General features: G+C 43.3%; 1 protein-coding gene across 7 annotated transcripts in view; it reads right to left on the reverse strand.

Annotated features, from left to right (window-relative positions):
• The window catches only part of LOC112257246 (guanine nucleotide exchange factor subunit RIC1-like), a 97,783-nt gene extending 76,935 nt beyond the window's left edge, over positions 1 to 20,848 (reverse strand). For 6 of the 7 annotated variants that reach the window (XR_006084024.1, XR_006084023.1, XR_006084021.1 and 3 more), the window contains exon 1: positions 19,779 to 20,847. Coding sequence is in view for 2 of the 7 variants with exons in the window: in XM_042326542.1 (XP_042182476.1) it covers positions 19,779 to 19,919 (141 nt within the window). In the remaining 5 variants the exon portion in view is untranslated. Of the gene's footprint in view, positions 1 to 19,778 lie in introns of all 7 variants that reach the window. The other variant, XM_042326543.1, reaches the window with a different exon arrangement.
• Between the last annotated feature and the right edge of the window lie 2,000 nt (positions 20,849 to 22,848).

A 22,848-nucleotide genomic window follows, 5' to 3' on the forward strand; every position in this document is an offset into this window, starting at 1 on the left:
TATGAATAAAGTTGCACTTCCTACGGCTTCCACTAGACGTCAACAGTCCTTAGAAACTTGAATGAGGATTCTTCTATAAAGGAGGGGCTCATGAGACCCCTTTGAGTCAGTGGTCTGGCAGAGTGCCTTGGTCTCATGACGCGCGCTCCTGACAGAGTTACCTCTCGTTCCAGTGCTTTTCTTCAGACAAAGGAATTCTCCGGTTGGAACATTGATGTTTTATGTTAAAAACATGCTAAAGATTGATTCCATACATCCTTTGAAATGTTTCTAAAAAGGTCTGTAATGGAACTTTGAGTTTTTGTCTGGACGAAGTGCCTGCGCCTCATGAAGATGTATTACTGGGCTGAACACGCTAACAACAAGTGGCTATTTGGACATAAATGATAGACTTTATGGAACAAATCAGTCATTTATTGTCGAATTGGGATTCCTGGGAGTGCCTTCTGATACAGATCATCAAAAGGTAAGTGAATATTTATGGTGTTGTTTCTAACTTTGTTGACTCCAAAATGGCGGATATTCCTCTGGCTGTTTTGGGTTCTGAGCGCCGTTCTCAGATTATGCTTTTTTTTGTTTGTTTTTTTAAATCTGACACAGCGGTTGCATTAAGGAGAAATATATCTTTAATTCTGTGAATAACACTTGTATCTTTTATCAATGTTTATTATGAGTATTTCTGCAAAATCACCGGATGTTTTGGAATCAAAACATTACTGCATGTAAGGAACCAATGTAAACTGAGATTTTTGGATATAAATATGCACATTATCGAACAAAACATACATGTATTGTGTAACATGATGTCCTATGAGTGTCATCTGATGAAGATCATCAAAGGTTAGTGATTAATTTTATCTATATTTCTGCTTTTTGTGAATCCTATCTTTGGCTGGAAAAATGGCTGTGTTTTTTCGACATGGCTATGACCTAACAATCATATATGTGGTGCTTTCGCCGTAGAGCATTTTTGAAATCGGACACGATGGGTAGATAAACATTGTGTTAATCTTTCATTTGCTGTATTGGACTTGTTAATGTGTGAAAGTTACGTATTTTTGAATTTCGCTCGCTGCCTTTTCAGCGGAATGTTGTCGAGGGGTTCCGCCTGCCCTAGAAAGGTTAAAAGGCCACTCAAATTTTTAAGATCGGTTATCGGTATCGTATTTCTTGGCAAGGAAAATATTTGAATCTGACAAAAATGTAATATCGGTGCATCACTAGTAAGCATCAATTGGCATATAGCCTACATACAGTGGGGCAAAAAAGTATTTAGTCAGTCACCAATTGTGCAAGTTCTCCCACTTAAAAAGATGAGGCCTGTAATTTTCATTATAGGTACACTTCAACTATGACAGACAAAATGAGAAATCACAGAAATCACATTGTAGGATTTTTAATGAATTTATTTGCAAATTATGGTGGAAAATAAGTATTTGGTCAATAACAAAAGTTTATCTCAATACTTTGTCATTGTCAACAAAGGGTATATACAGAGGTCAAACATTTTCTGTAAGTCTTCACAAGGTTTTCACACACTGTTGCTGGTATTTTGGCCCATTACTCCATGCAGATCTCCTCTAGAACAGTGATGTTTTGGGGCTGTTGCTGGGCAACACGGACTTTCAACTCCCTCCAAAGATTTTCTATGGGGTTGAGATCTGGAGACTGGCTAGGCCACTCCAGGACCTTGAAATGCTTCTTACGAAGCCACTCCTTCATTGCCCGGGCGGTGTGTTTGGGATCATTGTCATGCTGAAAGACCCAGCCACGTTTCATCTTCAATGCCCTTGCTGATAGGAGGTTTTCACTCAAAATCTCACAATACATGGCCCCATTCATTCTTTCCTTTACACGGATCAGTCGTCCTGGTCCCTTTGCAGAAAAACAGCCCCAAAGCATTATGTTTCCACCCCCATGCTTCACAGTAGGTATGGTGTTCTTTGGATGCAACTCAGCATTCTTTGTCCTCCAATCACTTCGAGTTGAGTTTTTACCAAAGAGTTATATTTTGGTTTCATCTGACCATATGACATTCTCCCAATCTTCTTCTGGATCATCTAAATGCTCTCTAGCAAACTTCAGACGGGCCTGGACATGTACTGGCTTAAGCAGGGGGACACGTCTGGCACTGCAGGATTTGAGTCCCTGGCTGCGTAGTGTGTTACTGATGGTAGGCTTTGTTACTTTGGTCCCTGCTCTCTGCAGGTCATTCACTAGGTCCCCCCGTGTGGTTCTGGGATTTTTGCTCACAGTTCTTGTGATCCTTTTGACCCCACAGGGTGAGATCTTGCATGGAGCCCCAGATTCGAGGGAGATTATCAGTGGTCTTGTATGTCTTCCATTTCCTAATAATTGCTCCCACAGTTGATTTCTTCAAACCAAGCTGCTTACCTATTGCAGATTCAGTCTTCCCAGCTTGGTGCAGGTCTACAATTTTGTTTCTGGTGTCCTTTGACAGCTCCTTTGGTCTTGGCCATAGTGGAGTTTGGAGTGTGACTGTTTGACGTTGTGGACAGGTGTCTTTTATACAGATAACAAGTTCAAACAGCTGCCATTAATACAGGTAACGAGTGGAGGACAGAGGAGCCTCTTAAAGAAGAAGTTACAGGTCTGTGAGAGCCAGAAATATTGTTGTTTGTAGGTGACCAAATACTTATTTTCCACCATAATTTGCAAATAAATTCATTAAAAATCCTACAATGTGATTTTCTGGATTTTTTTTTCTCATTTTGTCTGTCATAGTTGAAGTGTACCTATGATGAAAATTAACGGCCTCTCTCATCTTTTTAAGTGGGAGAACTTGCACAATTGGTGGCTGACTAAATACTTTTTTGCCCCACTGTATACAGCCAGATGAGAGTTGCGTCTCCAGTAGTAGCATAACGGTCGGCTGCTTGTAATCCGGTAAACACCATTTTCTATAGCCATTTGATTAAAAAAAATAACCTAGCAAATTACACTGGTTGTCACTCAACTAATAAAGCCTTTTATAGGCCATGTTACAAACATATGAATGCTGAAGGTGGCGAACCAATGTGCCAGATCAGAAACAGGCCGTCTCGACAGAACACCGTTAGACTAGACTACTGATATTGCCTGGGGTTGTTAGTTATTCAAAATGACTTGTAGATCAATGACTGTCAACATAATTACATGCTTACTTTGACTCTAAGGAGAGGACATAGCTGTCACAAAAGAGGTATTTTCAAAAAGGTCAAAAAAGTCATTTGAACAACAACAAATGTGTGAACGTAACGTTTGAATCTACTTTCTGACCATGGCATGCTACATTTTAATAAGTTCAGGGTCCCACGGACCAAAGCACTCAAACATTTGAACCGGGGACCAATGCGTATCAGTGAATCATTACATCCTTTATAGTGCACTAGATTTCACCAGGGAGCATTGGGTTCCAGATAGTTCACTCTATAAGGAACAGAGTGCCAATTAGGGGACACACTGTTTCTCAAGGCAGATCTTGAATCAGATATGACACTAGCTCTGGATGCAGTGTTTCTCTTTGAGAAGAGACCAATGGAAGCGTGGTGGATTACTCTCATTTCACACACACACGTGCGCTCTCTCACACACAAACACAATGTCGCCAGTATTCCATGGTCCAACAGGAGACTATTCATCAGCACCACACTACACCATGTAATCCCATTCTCAGACCATCAGCCAACACACACCAGCGACTCCATCAAGACAGCACGTGAGCATGAGAGAGAAATACAGAGAGAGAGCAAGAGAGCAAGAGAGTGAGAGACACAGAGCGAGAGACAGAGCGAGAGACACAGAGCGAGAGACAGAGCGAGAGCAAGAGAGCGAGAGACACAGAGCGAGAGAGACAGAGCGAGAGAGACAGAGCGAGAGACACAGAGCGAGAGACAGAGCGAGAGACACAGAGCGAGAGACACAGAGCGAGAGACACAGAGCGAGAGACAGAGCGAGAGCAAGAGAGCGAGAGACACAGAGCGAGAGAGACAGAGCGAGAGACACAGAGCGAGAGACACAGAGCGAGAGCAAGAGAGCGAGAGACACAGAGCGAGAGACAGAGCGAGAGACACAGAGCGAGAGACAGAGAGCGAGAGACACAGAGCGAGAGACACAGAGCGAGAGCAAGAGAGCGAGAGACACAGAGCGAGAGACACAGAGCGAGAGACACAGAGCGAGAGACACAGAGCGACACAGAGCAAGAGAGCGAGAGACACAGAGCGAGAGCAAGAGAGCAAGACAGACACAGAGCGAGAGAGCAAGTCACAGAGCAAGACACAGAGCGAGAGCGAGAGACACAGAGCGAGAGCAAGAGAGCAAGACAGACACAGAGCGAGAGCAAGAGAGCGAGAGACACAGAGCGAGAGACACAGAGCGAGAGCAAGAGAGCGAGAGACACAGAGCGAGAGCAAGAGAGCAAGACAGACACAGAGCGAGACAGAGCAAGTCACAGAGCAAGACACAGAGCGAGAGCGAGAGACACAGAGCGAGAGCAAGAGAGCAAGACAGACATAGAGCAAGTCACAGAGCAAGACACAGAGCGAGAGACACAGAGCGAGAGCGAGAGACACAGAGCGAGAGCAAGAGAGCAAGAGCGCAAGAGACAGAGCAAGAGCGCAAGAGACAGAGCGAGAGTGCAAGACACAGAGCCAGAGAGACACAGAGCGAGAGCTCAAGACAGAGCGAGAGCTCAAGACACAGAGCCAGAGAGAGACACAGAGCGAGCCAGAGAGAGACACAGAGCGAGCCAGAGAGAGAGACAGAGAGCCAGAGAGAGAGACAGAGAGCCAGAGAGAGAGACAGAGAGCCAGAGAGAGAGACAGAGAGCCAGAGAGAGAGACAGAGAGCCAGAGAGAGAGACAGAGAGCCAGAGAGAGAGCCAGAGAGAGAGCCAGAGAGCCAGAGAGAGAGCCAGAGAGCCAGAGAGAGAGCCAGAGAGCCAGAGAGAGAGCCAGAGCCAGAGAGACAGAGAGCCAGAGAGAGAGACAGAGAGCCAGAGAGAGAGACAGAGAGCCAGAGAGAGAGACAAAGAGCCAGAGAGAGAGACAGAGAGCCAGAGAGAGAGACAGAGAGCCAGAGAGAGAGACAGAGAGCCAGAGAGAGAGAGACAGAGAGCCAGAGAGAGACACAGAGCCAGAGAGAGACAAAGAGAGAAAGAGACAAAGAGAGAAAGAGAGCGCAAGAGGGAGTATCCTGACATTACAATATAAGAAAAGCAGGGAAGGTAACTGGGTAGAGGACAATGACCCCTCACGGAAAAGGTATACTTATTTCACAACTCTTTGTCAGAGAGTCTTTGTGTGTGCGTGTCAGGGTCTCCATTAGGAAAATGTAGCTCTGGACATTTGACCGTAAACATTGTCTTCGCATTTAACCCAACCCCTCTGAATCAGAGAGGTGCGGGGGGCTACATCATCGGTGCACGGGGAACAGTGGGTTAACAACTGTCTTGATCAGGGGCAGAACAACAGATTTTTACCTTGTCATGTCTAAACTAGAGGCCTGTGAGCAGCTGCCACATGGTGAAATCTTCACCGGAGGCAATCAGGGGAGTTCGCTAAGAGACAGCCAGTCACTAAGAAGAAAAGAGGCTATGCAGAAACCCCACACACACACCTTGGACAGAGCAGTGCCTGCCAGTTCCTGCGAAGCCACATAATCAATCCCAATTGAATCCACAAAGAACATTACATTAGATGTGACATCCCTCAGAGTCACATCACAGACCTTCAGGAAATTTGTTTCTACTAAGAAATAGCCTCAGATTATTGCTCCTATCTGCTTTTCGCTGAGCAAAAAGGCCAAATTAATTTGTTGTGTTTTGTAGACATCCGAGGTCCTGCAGTAGCCAACATCACAGACACACTGATCCTGTTAAACAGCAGAGCAATGCCACCATATACATAAATCATAGCACAGTTACACACACAGATCCTGCAATGACACCATAATCATAAATTAAGATTACAAGCCATTAACTCATTTTCATCTCAGACAGAGCCACACACACACACACACACACACACACACACACATAACTTAATTATAATTTCCATTCAATTCTCTACATGACATTTAGCCTAAATCCATTTTTAAATATCTGTCTGCATCCACAGAGCTTTCACACAAACAGAAAAATGACTGTCCACTGAACTGAGATCGGCTATGTAGCAAAATTACATTTAAAAAAAAAAACTATTTCACAATGAATATTGTAAACCTCTATGACTTGGTCAATGGTTTGTATTAATGATGATTCTCTGGTGACCTTCAGGATCGATTCAGAGGATTTTCTTCCACCTATACAAAAAGGGGAACCTGGAAAAGACACAGGCAGTACACAACAATCTATTGTTATGCTGCCAGACCCAGGCCTGGGCTCTTTCTTTCAGCAGGAAATATAAACTTTTTCCTTTTCTTAATGAGACCGTGCGATGCCAAGCACAGAATACACTTATAAAAGACTAGACAGTGAATTATTTAATACGGTTGGGCAGTAGGCAGATTTTCATACCGTTTCTGTACCATTCCGTGGTATAAGGTATTACTATAATTACGCACAAGGGGAGCTATTGAAAACAATATATGTGTTGAAGTTATACTTATCTTCATTGGGATAGAGGGCAGCATTGGGAAGTTTGGATGAAAAGCGTGCCCATAGTAAATTGCCTGTTACTCAGGCCCAGAACCTATGATATGCATATAATTTGTTAGATTTGGATAGAAAACTCTAAAGTTTCCAAAACTGTTAAAATAATGTATGAGAGTATAACAGAACTCATATGGCAGGCAAAAACCTGAGAAAAATCCAACCAGGAAGTGGGACATCTGAGGCTTTTAGTTTTTTTTTTTATTTTTTTTTTTTTAAGTGATTGCCTATCCAATATCCAGTGTAAACGGGGTCAGATTGCACTTTCTAAGGCTTCCACTAGATGTCAACAGTCTTTAGAAAGTTGTTTCAGGCTTCTATTGTGGAAGGGGAGAGAATAAGACCAAGCAGATGGCTCAGCTGAAAGCCTTTAGTTGTTGATCGCGTGAGCTCCGTTCCCTTTCTAATGAAAACAGCAGTATTGTCCGGTTGAAACATCATTGAATATTTATGATAAAAACACCCTAATGATTGATTAGAAACATTGTTTAACATGTTTCTACGAACGTTAAATGGAACTTTTTTGACTTTTCGTCTGGACTTTGTGCTCGCGCTTTGTGCATTTGGATCACTGGACTAAACGCGTGAACAAAAAAGGATGTATTTGGACATAAAGATTAACTTTATCAAACAAAACAAACATTTGTTGTCAAACATGGAGACCTGGGAGTGCCATCAGATGAAGATCATCAAAGGTAAGTGATTCATTTTAACACCATTTCTGACTTTTGTGACACCTCTCCTTGGTTGGAAAATGGCTGTATGGTTTTCTGTGACTAGGTGCTGAAGTAACAGTCACATGGTGTGCTTTCGCCCGTAAAGCCTTTTTGAAATCGGACACTGTGGCTGGATTAACAACAAGTTTATCTTTAAATTGTGTATAATACTTGTATGTTAGAGGAATTTTAATTATGAGATTTCTGTTTGAATTTGGCGCCCTACAATTTCACTGGCTGTTGGCGAGGTGGAACGCTAGCGTCCCGAACGATCCCATTGAGGTTAATGTATACACTGAGTGTACAAAGCATTAGGAACGCTTTCCTAATATTGAGTTAAACCCCCTCTTGCCCTCAGGAAAGCCTCAATTCATTGGGGAATGGACTCTACAAGGTGTCGAAAGCGTTGCACCGGGATGCTGGACCATGTTGACTCCAATGCTTCCCACAGTTGAGATAAGATGGCTGGATGTCCTTTGATTGGTGAACCATTCTTGATACACGCAGGAAACTGTTGTGTGAAAAAACCAGCAGCGTTGCATTTCTTGACACAAACCAGTGCACCTGGCACCTACCACCATACCCTGTTCAAATGCACTTAACCTTTTTGGGATATGGGGCAGCATTTTCACTTTTGGATGAATAGTGTGCCCAGAGGCAGATGCTAATATAATGCATATTATTATTAGTATTGGATAGAAAACACTGAAGTTTCTAAAACTGTTTGAATGTTGAATGATGTCTGTGAGTATAACAGAACTCATATGGCAGGTGAAAACCTGAGAAAAATCCAACCAGGAAGTGGGAAATCTGAGGTTTGTAGTTTTTCAAAAGCTTGGCCTACCGAATACACATTGAGGAAGTTGCACTTCCTACGGCTTCCACTAGACGTCAACCGTCCTTAGAAACTTGAATGAGGATTCTTCTATAAAGGAGGGGCTCATGAGACCCCTTTGAGTCAGTGGTCTGGCAGAGTGCCTTGGTCTCATGACGCGCGCTCCTGACAGAGTTACCTCTCGTCCAGTGCTTTTCTTCAGACAAAGGAATTCTATGATTGGAACATTATTGATGTTTTGTGTTAAAAACATCCTAAAGATTGATTCCATACATCCTTTGACATGTTTCTAAAGGACTGTAATGGAACTTTTCGAGTTTTTGTCTGGACGAAGTGCCTGCGCCTCATGAAGATGGATTACTGGGCTGAACATGCTAACAACAAGTGGCTATTTGGACATAAATGATGGACTTTATGGAACAAATCAGTCATTTATTGTCGAACTGGGATTCCTGGGAGTGCCTTCTGATGAAGATCATCAAAAGGTAAGTGAATATTTATGGTGTTGTTTCTAACTTTGTTGACTCCAAAATGGCGGATATTCCTCTGGCTGTTTTGGGTTCTGAGCGCCGTTCTCAGATTATGCTTTTTTTTAAATCTGACACAGCGGTTGCATTAAGGAGAAATGTATCTTTAATTCTGTGAATAACACTTGTATCTTTTATCAATGTTTATTATGAGTATTTCTGCTAAATCACCAGATGTTTTGGAATCAAAACATTACTGCACGTAAGGAACCAATGTAAACTGAGATTATTGGATATAAATATGCACATTATCGAACAAAACATACATGTATTGTGTAACATGATGTCCTGAGTGTCATCTGATGAAGATCATCAAAGGTTAGTGATTAATTTGATCTATATTTCTGCTTTTTGTGACTCCTATCTTTGGCTGGACAAATGGCTGTGTTTTTTCGACTTGGCGGGGATCTATCATAATCATATGTTGTACTTTCGCCGTAAAGCATTTTTTAAATTGGACACAATGGGTAGATTAACAAGATGTTTCTTTCATTTGCTGTACTGGACTTGTTAATGTGTGAAAGTTACATATTTCTAAAAATTTCACGAGCTGCCTTTACAGCAGGAATGTTGTCGAGGTGTTCCGCTAGCAGAACCCCTGCACTAGAAAGGTTAAATATTTTGTCCTGCCCTGAAACTGTTGAGTGTGGAAAAACCCAGCAGCGTTGTAGTTCTTGACACCACCCGGTGCTCCTGGCACCTACTACCATACCCCGTTCAAAGGCACTTCAATCTTTTGTCTTGCCCATTCACCCTCACGCAATCTGTCTCAATTGTCTCAAGGCTTAAAATTCCTTCTTTAACCGGTCTCCTCCCCTTAATCTACACTGATTGAAGTGGATTTAACAAGTGACATCAATAAGGGGTCATAGTGTACAAAACTTACCAGGTGAAAGCTAAGTGTAGTTATAAGTAGTGGCGTAGCACGCATCCCCACAGCCCCCGGTATGATTTTCAAAGGTATTGAACATCATACCCTCGGTAGATCTTCCAAGCCTATTATATAATAGCAGAGACAGTGGAAACTAGGCCTTCATGAATGTGGGTGTGTCTTATTGTAATATGAGGCCACATCCACCCCCTCTCCTAACTGTGCCAAGTTAAACCGCTATAAGACTTTAGTGGAGGAGCTTGAGGACAGGTCTCTACTTGTCCTAGCTGTGTGTGTAGCGGAGCCCCCGGTCCTGGAGCACCAGCAGCACTGGGCCAGGCCGAGACTCGAAGATGGGATTGCTAACGGGAATATCGACAAGGTCAGACAGCCAGTCACACACTTTTACTACAACAATGGTTGATACATACTCCATACACTGAGCTCCAAACTTATTCAGAGAGTGGCCATTTTTTTGTTTTTGGGGGGGGCTCTGTAATCCAGCACTTTGGATTTTAAATGATTTACTGACTATAAGGTTAAAGTGCAGAAGCTTTCTACACTTACTTCACACAATAGATTATTTACCATTCATTTCTACTGGGCACAAAATAATCTGAAACAACCAAAACAAACAGCAAATGCAGCCAACATGTTATCGAGTGACAAGATTGATGTAGTCATCGCATTCTAGGAATATGGTACCAAATATTACATTTGACTACTCTAATACACAAGTGAATTAATTCCAATATCTTTAGTACCCTAAAATGGGGGTGGCATGGGGGGGGGGGACTATGTACAAGGGCTGTAATTTCTAAATGTGTCACCTGATATGGATGAAAGACTCAAATTAAAGCTGATAGTCTGCACTTTAACCTCAATCATTGTATCATTTCAAATCCAAAGTGCTAGAGGAGTACAGAGCCAAAACAAAGAAAATGGGTCATTGTACAAAATAGAAACAGGGGTACTGCATTCTAAGGATGCATGTTTCACAGAAAATCTACCAAGATTCAATACCAGAAATAATGTTTATCAAGAGTTTAAAACCAAGATATGATCACTATGCCAGGGTTCTCCTCAAATAAGACAGATGGTGCGTCACCATGTAAAGATTTCCAAATTAAACTGATATTTAGTAACCATCTTTGATCGCCAATGACATCGTTGTGCATTGCGAAACAGGCCCTTCATAAATTCAGAGCGTTTCCATGTTCTTCAATTAATCCAGTGCATTTCAGCAATAGGGGAAGCCTTAAGTATAGCATCGTCTAATCATACAAACTTTGTAATGGCAGTCAAACAAAAGTAAAATTACCAAAGTTGCTAAGCTTGCAAGATAACCTCCAACGAATGCCAGAAAATCTCCTATATTGGGCAAAAAATCGAGTTTATTATACAGATAGATCAGCTCATGAATAATGGGGAGATAAAGAGAGGAACTAGTTAAGATTAGAGGTCGACCGATTAATCAGAGCCAATTTCATAATCGGAAATCAGTATTTTTGGGCGCCAATTTTTTTTATACCTTTATTTAACTAGGCAAGTCAGTTAAGAACACATTCTTATTTTCAATGACAGCCTAGGAACTGTGGGTTAACTGCCTGTTCAGGGGCAGAATGACAGATTTTTACCTTGTCAGCTCAGGGATTCAATCTTGCAACCTTACGGTTAACTAGTCCAACGCTCTAACCACCTGCCTCACGAGGAGCCTGCCTGTTACGCAAATGCAGTAAGAAGCCAGCTAACATTAAACTTATCTTATAAAAAACAATCAATCATAATCACTAGTTAATAACTACACATGGTTGATGATATTACTAGTTTATCTAGCGTGTCCTGCGTTACATATAATCGATGCGGTGCGCATTCGCGAAAAAGGACTGTTGTTGCTCCAATGTGTACCTAACCATAAACATCAACACCTTTTTTCTTCAAGCCTATCAGCCTAATGGCTGGTGTAACCGATGTGAAATGGCTAGCTAGTTAGAAGAGTGCGCACTAATAGCGTTTCAAACGTCACTCGCTCTAAGACTTGGAGTAGTTATTCCCCTTGCTCTGCAAGGGCCGCGGCTTTTGTGGAGCAATGGGTAACGCTGCTTCGAGGGTGGCTGTTGTCGTTTTGTTCCTGGTTCAAGCCCAGGTAGGAGCGAGGAGAGGGACGGAAGCTATACTGTTACACTGGCAATACTAAAGTGCCTATAAGAACATCCAATAGTCAAAGATTAACGAAATACAAATGGTAGAGAGAGAAATAGTCCGAAAATACTATATTAACTACAACCTAAAACCTCTTACCTTGGAATATTGAAGTTTCATGTTAAAAGGAACCACCAACTTTCATATGTTCTCATGTTCTAAGCAAGGAACTCAAACGTTAGCTTTTTTACATAGTACATATTGCACTTTTACTTTCTTCTCCAACACTTTGTTTTTGTATTATTTAAACCAAATTGAACATGTTTCATTATTTATTTCCAGTTAAAATGATTTTTATTGATGTATTATATTAAGTTAAAATAAGTGTTCATTCAGTATTGTTGTAATTGTCATTTTTACAAATAAATAAGTAAAAATATTCCGATTAATCGGTATAGGATTTTTTGGTCCTCCAATAATCGGTATCGGCGCTGAAAAATCATAATCGGTCAACCTCTAGTTAAGATACCTTGATATTTCAACGGGGATGAACTGTTTTGAAAATATCCATATCTACTCTCATGCCATTTGTTGATTACACATTCTCTACCAAAGCGCTCATATGGGCAGTAAGTACGATACAGCACTCAGTCAAACACAAACCTAGCTACCCTAGTGCTAATTATCAAGAATAACCCAAAGGGACCAACTTCAAACAGCCACTTTTCATACAGTATATAATAAGGGTCTCAGGACCTTACAGTAAGGATTCCTCCTGATGAACAGCATTGTCATGGAGATCACAGTGATGTAATGACTTGAGCATAATACGATGGAGGTGGATATACCTTCTTGCATGAGAGAGAAGCACTCAATCAATGCCATCAAGGCCCCCTGGACTGCACAAAAAAGTAACCCTCACTCAGCCACGGCCCTGAAGAACCTTATCTTAAGATGTCTTTTCACTTCAGGTAAAGTGATACTGAGAGCTGTTCTCAAAATCAAAACTGTGATGAGGTTGGACACCAAACACCAAGGCCAATCAGACGATACCCCACATATAATACCAAGCTTCATAAAAACCCATTCTACTGAGTCAGTATAATTGAAGAGGTCCCAGAGGGTAATTCAGCATTCAGAATAGGGTCGGGCCGAGGTGTCCAGGGAAGCATTCAGAATAGGGTCGGGCCGAGGTGTCCAGGGAAGCAGATCAGGGTGACTTGTGAGATTTCATTGGCGAGTAGGTAACACGACTCAAGCATCCTTTCTATTGGCCAACTTGTAATCACTGGAGAACAAACTGGATGAGCTCCGTTCGAGACTATCCTACCGACGGGACACTAACTGTAATATCTTGTGTTTCACCGAGTCATGGCTGAACAACGACACAGATAATATACAGTTGGCTGGGTTCTTCGTGCATCGGCAGGACAGCTACGTCCAGCAAGACGAGGGGTGGGGGGTTCAATTTGTGAACAACAGCTGGTGTGCGATGTCTGATATTAAAGAAGTCTCAAGGTTTTGCTCATCTGAGGTAGAGTACCTTATGATAAGCTGCAGACCACACTATCTACCAAGAGAGTTCTCATTTATATTTTTCGGAGCTGTCCATTTACCACCACAAACCGACGCTGGCACGAAGACCGCACTCAACGAGCTGTATAAGGCCATAAGCAAACAAGAAAATGCTCATCCAGAAGCGGCGCACCTTGTGGCCGGGGACTTTAATGCAGGAAGCTTACATCTGTTATACCTCATTCTACTAGCATGTGCAACCGGAGGGGGGGGACTAACTCTAGACCACCTTTACTCCACACACAGAGACAAAGCTCTCCCTCACCCTCCAGTTGGCAAATCTGACCATAACTATATTCTCCTGATTCCTGCTTACAAGCAAAAACTAAAGCAGGAAGTACCAGTGATTCGTTCAATACGGAAGTGGTCAGATGACGCGGGTGCTACACTACAGGACTGTTTTTGCTAGCACAGACTGGAATATGTTCCGGGATTTAGCCAACGGCTTTGATGCGTGTACCACCTCAGTCACCGGCTTCATCAATAAGTGCATCGATGATGTCGTACCCACAGTGACCGTATGTACATATCCCAAACAGAGTCCATGGATTACATCTGCACCAATCTAAAGGCTAGAGCTGCCGCTTTCAAGGAGTGGGACATTAATCCGGACGCTTATAAGAAATCCTGTTATGCCTTCAGACGAACCATCAAACAGGCAGAGCAGGACTATACACGGCTAAGATTGAATCCTACTACACCGGCTCTGACGCTCGTCGGATGTGGCAGGGCTTGCATACTATTACTGACTACAAAGGGAAACCCTGTGTTACGGATACAGGTATCCTGTGTGTGTGTGTGTGTATCCTGTGTTCTTTTCTCTCCTTCTCCCCATCACTCCCCAATCAGTCAACAATCAATCAGAAGACACACCCCCTCCTGTTTCCTACCCAATCACAGTTCCTTTCCCTTGGTTTAAAAACCCCATCAGTTGTTTGCTCTAGAGCTCAATCTCTCTGTAAATGCCATGTCTGTAGGTCTCTGTGTTTCACTCTCTCTTTGTGTCTTAACCTCTCTTTTGTTTGAGCACCTCCATAGCACTTTGTCCACACCTGTGAGTATTGTTTTTGGTTATGGTGTTTGTTTGTTTGCTTGTGGGAAAAGGGGAAACCAAGACAAGTCGCCCATGGGCATACACTACCCGTAGGTAGACTTTGTTAAATACTAGTTAGAACTGGGCGGACCACCCACTGTATTTTTGGTTAGTTAGTTAGCTGTTGTTAAAATAGGCTAGTCTAGCTTAGGGTGTTTTTGAATACTTATTGTTTCTTTCCTTGGGTCCAGCTCAGCCCCTTTTCCTGCCCCCCCCCCCATTACCGTGTGTTTACAAATAAACCTTGAGTTTGACGGTAGATTTCAGTTGTCGTAGTTATTTCGTTCTCACTTTTACTTTGTCACAATTATAATTTGCATGAGTTATGTTACGGGTCTCATTTCCATCCCCCCCCTAGACTGTCGGGCCAAAAGGGATTCGTAACACCCTGCTTCGACCAGTTGGTTTGCGCTTAGTGGGACTATCATTTGTTTTTCAACAGGACAATGACCCAACACACCTCCAGGCTGTGTAAGGGCTACTTGACCAAGGAGGAGAGTGATGAACACTCATCACTCTCCTTCTTGGTCAAATAGCCCTTACACGGCCTGGAGGTGTGTTGGGTCATTGGATGACCTGCTCTCCCCAATCACCAGACCTAAACTCAATCGAGATGTTTGGGATGAGTTGGACTGCAGAGTGAAGGAAAAGCAGCCAACAAGTGCTCAGCATTTGTGAGAACTCCTTCAAGACTGTTGGAAAAGCATTCCAGGTGAAGCTGGTTGAGATAATGCCAAGAGTGTGCAAAGCTGTCAGAGGCAAATGGTGGCTACTTTGAGGGGGGGGTTACCTTTATTTAACTAGGCAAGTCATTAAGAACTTCCTTGTTCAGGGGCAGAACGACAGATTTTTAACTTGTCAGCTCGGCGATTCAATCTTTCACCCTTTGTTAGCAGTCCAACGCTCTACCAGTCCAACGCTCTACCCACTAAGCTACCTGCCGCCCCTTTTGATGTCTTCACTATTATTCTACAATAGTAAAAATAAAGAAAAACCCTTGAATGAGTAGGTGTCCCCAAACTTTTGACTGGTACTGTATGTGAGAAATAATTGATCATTGACTACAGCTCAGCGTTCAACACCATAGCGCCCACAAAGCTCATCACTAAGCTAAGGACACGGAGACTAAACACCTCCCTCTGCAACTGGATCCTGGGCCGCCCCCAGGTGGTAAGGTTAGGTAACAACACATCTGCCACGCTGATCCTCAACCCTCAGGGGTGCGTGCTTAGTACCCTCCTGTACTCCTTGTTCACCCACAACTGTGTGGCCAAGCACGACTCCAACACCATCACTAAGTTTGCTGATGACACAACGGTGGTAGGCCTGATCACCGACAAAATTGAAACAGCCTATAGGGGGAAGGTCACTGCCAAGAAAACAAGCTCTCCCTCAACGTAATCAAAACAAAGGAGATGATCGTGGACTATAGGAAAAGGAGGGCCGAACACGCCCCCATTCACATCGACGGGGTGGAGTAGTGGAGTGGGTAGAGAGTCAAGTTTCTTGGTGTCCACATCACCAACAAACTAACATTGTCCAAATACAGCTGCACCATCGAGAGCATCCTGACCGGTTGCATCACCGCCTGCTACAGAGGGTAGTGCTTACGGCCCAGTATATCACAGGGGCCAAGCTCCTGCCATCCAGGACCTCTATACTAGGTGGTGTCAGAGGAAGGCCCAAAAAAATTGTCAAAGACTCCAGTCACCCAAGTCAGAGTGTTCTCTCTGCTACCACACAGCAAGCAGCACCAGAGTCTAGGTCCAAAAGGCACCTTAACAGCTTCTACCCACAAGCCATAGGACTACTGAACAATGAATCAAATAGCCCCCCAGTCTATATGCATTGACCCCCCCTCCCTCCCTTGTTTTTACACTGCTGCTACTCGCTGTTTGTCTATGCAGTCACTTTACCCCAACCTACATGTACAAATTACCTCGACTAACCTGTATATTGACTCGGTACTGGTACCCCCTGTATATAGCCTCTTTAATTTTATTGTTTTACTTATTTTATTTTTTACTTTCATTTATTTAAATATTTTCTTAACTGCATTGTTGGTTAAGGGCTTGTAAGTAAGCATGTCACTAAGGTCTACACCTGTTGTATTCGGCTCATGTAACAAATAAAATTGTACTTAATATGATTAAATCGAAAATCGTGATATTTGACATTGACCACACATCATGATGTGCAAGACTATAGTCTATTTGAACTTCACAAATGAGAACTGTGCAGTTTTATCAGTTAGGTTGTATCAATATGTTGAATATCAAGTCTAAATGAACTACCAAAACCTTATTTTCTCACCATACTAGGATTATTTCAAAGAGAGTGCGACTAGAATATGGTAAATAGACACAAATTGCACAGTCTAGAATGATCTAGTCACTAACGAGCATATTGGATTGGGGGGATGATAGGAGTAGGAGACAGCTGATAAACAGGGAGATTGGAGAGGGAAGGAACAGGCGAGATGCGGCAGCTTCTCATGGAGGAAGGAAGGAAACTGGTTACTCCTGGGGTGTTTCATTTAACCTCCTCGGCATGAAAGCACTAGTATGAACCATGCACTGCTTTGTCACTGCAGATGAAGGAGAGTGGTGGAGGAGAGGGATCCACTAAAGGCTATTGGGAGACATGGCCAAAGACTAGTAATAGGAGGTCGGAGCAGGAGGAGACGCTGCTACAGCGAGAAGTCGAGCAGTACAGGCAGAAACCAAGGAGTCCACGTTGTGGGAATAACTCAGGGATGGTGGGGTGCTTCATTTTCCTTCCCCGTCTCAGTCCGGTATTGACTGGCCCCCGTCTCAGTCCGGTATTGACTGGCCCCCGTCTCAGTCCGGTATTGACTGGCCCCCGTCTCAGTCCGGTATTGACAGGAATGGTAAAAATAAAATAAAAATCGCAACATGCACTTAAAATGAACCTTACAAATAGCAATGTCGGGCGATTTGGAAAGCCATAGTCAGTCAATAAATAATATAATAATACTCGTAGGAAAGGTTTTCATCTTTAGCTCACATCTGTGGATAACATACAATTAGAAAGATTTTTAAATTTTGTAAAACATCACAGCACAATTGAAAAATATATGGCACAATGGAAACCAAAGGAGCGTGGTCTACAATGATAGGTGGGATGGGCTGAGAGTGGCTGAGGGTTGGTCTATGGTGATAGGTGGGATGGGCTGGGAGTGGCTGAGGGGTGGAATTAAAGAGCTGAGGTCTATGGTGATAGGTGGTATGGGCTGGGAGTGGCTGAGGGGTGGGATTAAAGAGCTGAGGTCTATGGTGATAGGTGGGATGGGCTGGGAGTGGCTGAGGGGTGGGATTAAAGAGCTGAGGTCTATGGTGATAGGTGGGATGGGCTGGGAGTGGCTTGAGGGGTGGGATTAAAGAGCTGAGGTCTATGGTGATAGGTGGGATGGGCTGGGAGTGGCTTGAGGGGTGGGATTAAAGAGCTGAGGTCTATGGTGATAGGTGGGATGGGCTGGGAGTGGCTGAGGGGTGGGATTAAAGAGCTGAGGTCTATGGTGATAGGTGGGATGGGCTGGGAGTGGCTGAGGGGTGGGATTAAAGAGCAGATGTTTGGTCATGTATTATTGTTATGTGACTGCTTTATATAAAAGTACTATGTATGTCAAATGTATATGTAAAATGTAGCAAAAAAAGCTGTAAAAAAAAAACTAAATGATATCTGTCCTCCAAAGAGGAGGGGCGGAGGGGATCATATCAAATGTTAAACATTTAAAATAAAATAAATACTCAAGGCCACAAGGCAGAAGTAGCATGACTTGTGCCTGCTGTAGCTAATGTAAACAAACTGGTAAGCTGCTTTAATGTTGTTGCTCACTAGATAGAATTTGTAGTAAGTCCTTGTTGATACTAACCAGATGGCCAAACTAGATAAGAGTAACTAGCAACATAATTAAATCACAAAAATTGGTTCATTTTTTAACGAAGCAGCTGCCTGTTAGCTGTCGAGAGTCAGTGGAGTAGCTAGCTAGCTAGGTTGTACTACGCAGCGGTCTAAGACATTGCATTTCAGTGCTAGAGGCATCACTACAGACCCTGGTTCGATTCCAGGCGGTATCACAACCGGTGATTGGGAGTCCAACAGAGCGGTGCACAATTGGTCCAGCATTGTCCAGGTTAGGCCGTCATTGTAAATAAGAATTTGTTCTTAACGGACTTGCCAAGTTAAATAACCATTTTTAAATCCTGGAAGCACAACAGGATACTTACCTCCTGTGAGACAGGGAAATAAATACTGGCCTTGATTTACACGGTCTAATTCTACTCTGCATACAGCGATTATATTTGCAGCAGCACTCTTGTTTATACTCTTATGCAGTCATTGACTACTACTATGCAGAGATAATTCCACAGCTGACAACTGTAATTGCAGATGTTATGTGGACACCAGATTAAAAGTTAAAGCTGCATTGATGTTAAACAGAGAAAACAACCAATCCATCACAGAAGAAAAAAAACAATATATAGCCTAGTTTAAATCAAAGTTCACCCATGTAGTGAATATATGGAGATTTTCTTTGCCATCTTTTGTCTTGATGAAAGTCTGCCCCTGGGGTCACAAAGCCCCAGAGATCGTATATCAACAGAAGCCCTGGGGCAAGGAAAATATGGACCTATGAAGTGGCAGTACGGTGTGAACTGCCCTAACACCAAGTGTCTCCTAGCACTCAAAGCAGAGGATTCAACAGGCGTGTGAGGCTCTCTTTGTTAGAAATATATGGGAGAGGATATGTGCAGAAGAATGACGAACAATGGAGGTTGAAGTCCATGGGAACGCAACTTGCGTAACTTACACGTTGTCAAAATAAATAGCAACGCTCTGCTTCAACTTAAACGTCATGTGCCACCCAGTGATAGTGAAGGAATTTGTGCCAAAGCTCTACATTATGGCTCTGATTTGCACCTCTTACAAACCTACCTAAATACTTGACGGTATATGATCGAAGATTACAGTATTCTTACATTTTTACATATTCCTCATATAGCTAAAGTTAGCTACATTATAGTAAATTGTTAGTCCCAAATGCTGTGCTTTCGACATGTCTTTATCTGGCTAGCTAATGTAGTTTGGCACATGCATTTAAGTATACTGAACAGAATACATTGGTGTGTAACTAGCTAACACTTTTGCTGTTAAAATACAAAACAGTAAAAAAAAAACCTGTTTGTTAATTTTTCCAAATTCATGTACGCATGACAGCTAACGTTAGTTAAATGCCATGCCATTAACTAAAAAGTGACGCGGCAACCAAAGTGTACAGACCAAAAACTGAACTATCCAACTTGATCACCGGCTAACCAGCTCGTCAGTAATTCCCTCGGTGCTTACCCGACTAAACCAGACGCTTAGTTGAGTCTCGGACAATACAGCGAAGTAAAACCTCTGGGAGCTGGGTTGAACATGAAACGGTTCTTCTTCACTTTTCAGTGGACAAAGTAGCCTCCGAGGCCAGCCAGTTAGAAAATACATGACGGTCAGTCACTTCGACTCAACACTCGTCGTGTCGCGGGTCCAGTTGAAAGGCTGGCACGCTGTATTCCACAGTAAGAGACGATGTTGTCCAATAGCTTCATGGACAGTTTGTGGCACATTTAATCGCTCATCAAATCTATGTGCAATCCAATCAGGCTAGCTAGCCAACACTGCTAACTTGACATGGAACTTGGGTGCTCCAGTGGGGGGAAAAACAAGTCATGTGCGCAACACCGGACTTCAACTTAAAAGCTCTCGGTATTTTGCGTGTCCACCTATCTAAAAAAAACATTGCCTAGCGATGATGATAATACATGCAGTATTCTTTTCGGTGTCTCTCTCCGCCGCCATCTTTAGCGATTATGTTTGCTATCCTCACTCCGATTCGCTCTCCCCGAAGAGGCCTCTGCCCGGTGTGAATGGTGCTTTCAACACAACTGGGAACTCAGAAATAACCGAGTTCAACTCATGACGTCGGTGATCTTCATTTCGGGTCGGAAAGTCGGAGCTCTAGAAAAATGTCCGAGTTTCCAGACTTGGAGTTCCCAGTGGATGACAGCTCAAACGATTTTTCCCAGTCGAGGCTCGTCTTTTTCCGCGTTCTCAGATATCTTGAACGCTCGGAAGTCAGAGATTTCCGAGTTCCCAGTTGTTTTGAACGTGGCAGAAGTTTGCGCAGAACGAGACATCTGACGTAATTTTCTCGTGAACTTCAAATTTGGGGTGCGTTCGTATTCACATTGGTAATCGGCTCCAATTTCAGAGCACTCTGGTTTGCTAGCGATAGTAATTGAGGAATTTACGAACGCCCTAAAATTGGTGATGACAGGTGCAAGTAAACATCGACTAAAAACGCAATTAAATTGTTGCCATAACACAGTTACAAGTCACTAACCCTCTAGATAACAAGAAAACACTCTAACCAGCTCTGTTTAGGCCGAGTAAAATGTCCAGAGTGAGGGTGTTCTCTCATTTGTTTCTGGCAGTAGATAGCAAACTAGCCCACTTTAGCCAGTTAGCTTGGGTGCTTGACTGCCATCGTGAGGTCATGACGCTTGGATCATCCTTACTCCTCGGCCAGAGCGTTCAGTGTGCGCTCTGAACGCCCCGAATATACGAACGGACAATCTAAACAAAAAAAGCACTGAATCTGCACTTTGGCACTCCAGAATTCATTTACGAACTCACCCGAATGGCTCGTTGCTGCACTCTGGTGGTGATAAGGGAGGCTTGCACAAGAGAGACTAAATCAAATTGTATTGCTCACATACACGAGATTAGCAGATATTATTGCGAGTGTAGCGAAATGCTTGTGCTTCTAGCTCCAACAGTGCAGTGGAGAAACTAATGTACTGTAATTCAATGTAATCTTTTGTTGCATTTAGAATGAGTGTTTCTGGTTATATTTTATCTCACATTTATATACTTTGTATCAAATGAAGTACCTCCGAGGTAGGCCCTAAATATAGTCTGTTCACACTGCTGCTACTCTGTTATTATCTATGCATCGTCACTTTAAATCAAATCAAATCAAATCAAATTTTATTTGTCACATACACATGGTTAGCAGATGTTAATGCGAGTGTAGCGAAATGCTTGTGCTTCTAGTTCCGACAATGCAGTAATAACGAACAAGTAATCTAACTAACAATTCCAAAAAAACTACTGTCTTATACACAGTGTAAGGGGATAAAGAATATGTACATAAGGATATATGAATGAGTGATGGTACAGAGCAGCATAGGCAAGATACAGTAGATGATATCGAGTACAGTATATACATATGAGATAAGTATGTAAACCAAGTGGCATAGTTAAAGTGGCTAGTGATACATGTGTTACATAAGGATGCAGTCGATGATATAGAGTACAGTATCAACGTATGCATATGAGATGAATAATGTAGGGTAAGTAACATTATATAAGGTAGCATTGTTTAAAGTGGCTAGTGATATATTTACATCATTTCCCATCAATTCCCATGATTAAAGTGGCTGGAGTAGAGTCAGTGTCATTGACAGTGTTAGTGGTGGCTGTTTAACAGTCTGATGGCCTTGAGATAGAAGCTGTTTTTCAGTCTCTCGGTCCCAGCTTTGATGCACCTGTACTGACCTCGCCTTCTGGATGACAGCGGGGTGAACAGGCAGTGGCTCGGGTGGTTGATGTCCTTGATGATCTTTATGGCCTTCCTGTAGCATCGGGTGGTGTAGGTGTCCTGGAGGGCAGGTAGTTTGCCCCCGGTGATGCGTTGTGCAGACCTCACTACCCTCTGGAGAGCCTTACGGTTGAGGGCGGTGCAGTTGCCATACCAGGCGGTGATACAGCCCGCCAGGATGCTCTCGATTGTGCATCTGTAGAAGTTTGTGAGTGCTTTTGGTGACAAGCCGAATTTCTTCAGCCTCCTGAGGTTGAAGAGGCGCTGCTGCGCCTTCCTCACGATGCTGTCTGTGTGAGTGGACCAATTCAGTTTGTCTGTGATGTGTATGCCGAGGAACTTAAAACTTGCTACCCTCTCCACTACTGTTCCATCGATCATCTCCTTAGTTTTGTTGACGTTGAGTGTGAGGTTATTTTCCTGACACCACACTCCGAGGGCCCTCACCTCCTCCCTGTAGGCCGTCTCGTCGTTGTTGGTAATCAAGCCTACCACTGTTGTGTCGTCCGCAAACTTGTTGATTGAGTTAGTGGCGTGCATGGCCACGCAGTCGTGGGTGAACAGGGAGTACAGGAGAGGGCTCAGAACGCACCCTTGTGGGGCCCCAGTGTTGAGGATCAGCGGGGAGGAGATGTTGTTGCCTACCCTCACCACCTGGGGGCGGCCCGTCAGGAAGTCCAGTACCCAGTTGCACAGGGCGGGGTCGAGACCCAGGGTCTCGAGCTTGATGACGAGCTTGGAGGGTACTATGGTGTCGAATGCCGAGCTGTA

This window comes from Oncorhynchus tshawytscha, linkage group LG09 (genome assembly GCF_018296145.1).
Source record: "Oncorhynchus tshawytscha isolate Ot180627B linkage group LG09, Otsh_v2.0, whole genome shotgun sequence".
NCBI classification, from domain to species: domain Eukaryota; kingdom Metazoa; phylum Chordata; class Actinopteri; order Salmoniformes; family Salmonidae; genus Oncorhynchus; species Oncorhynchus tshawytscha.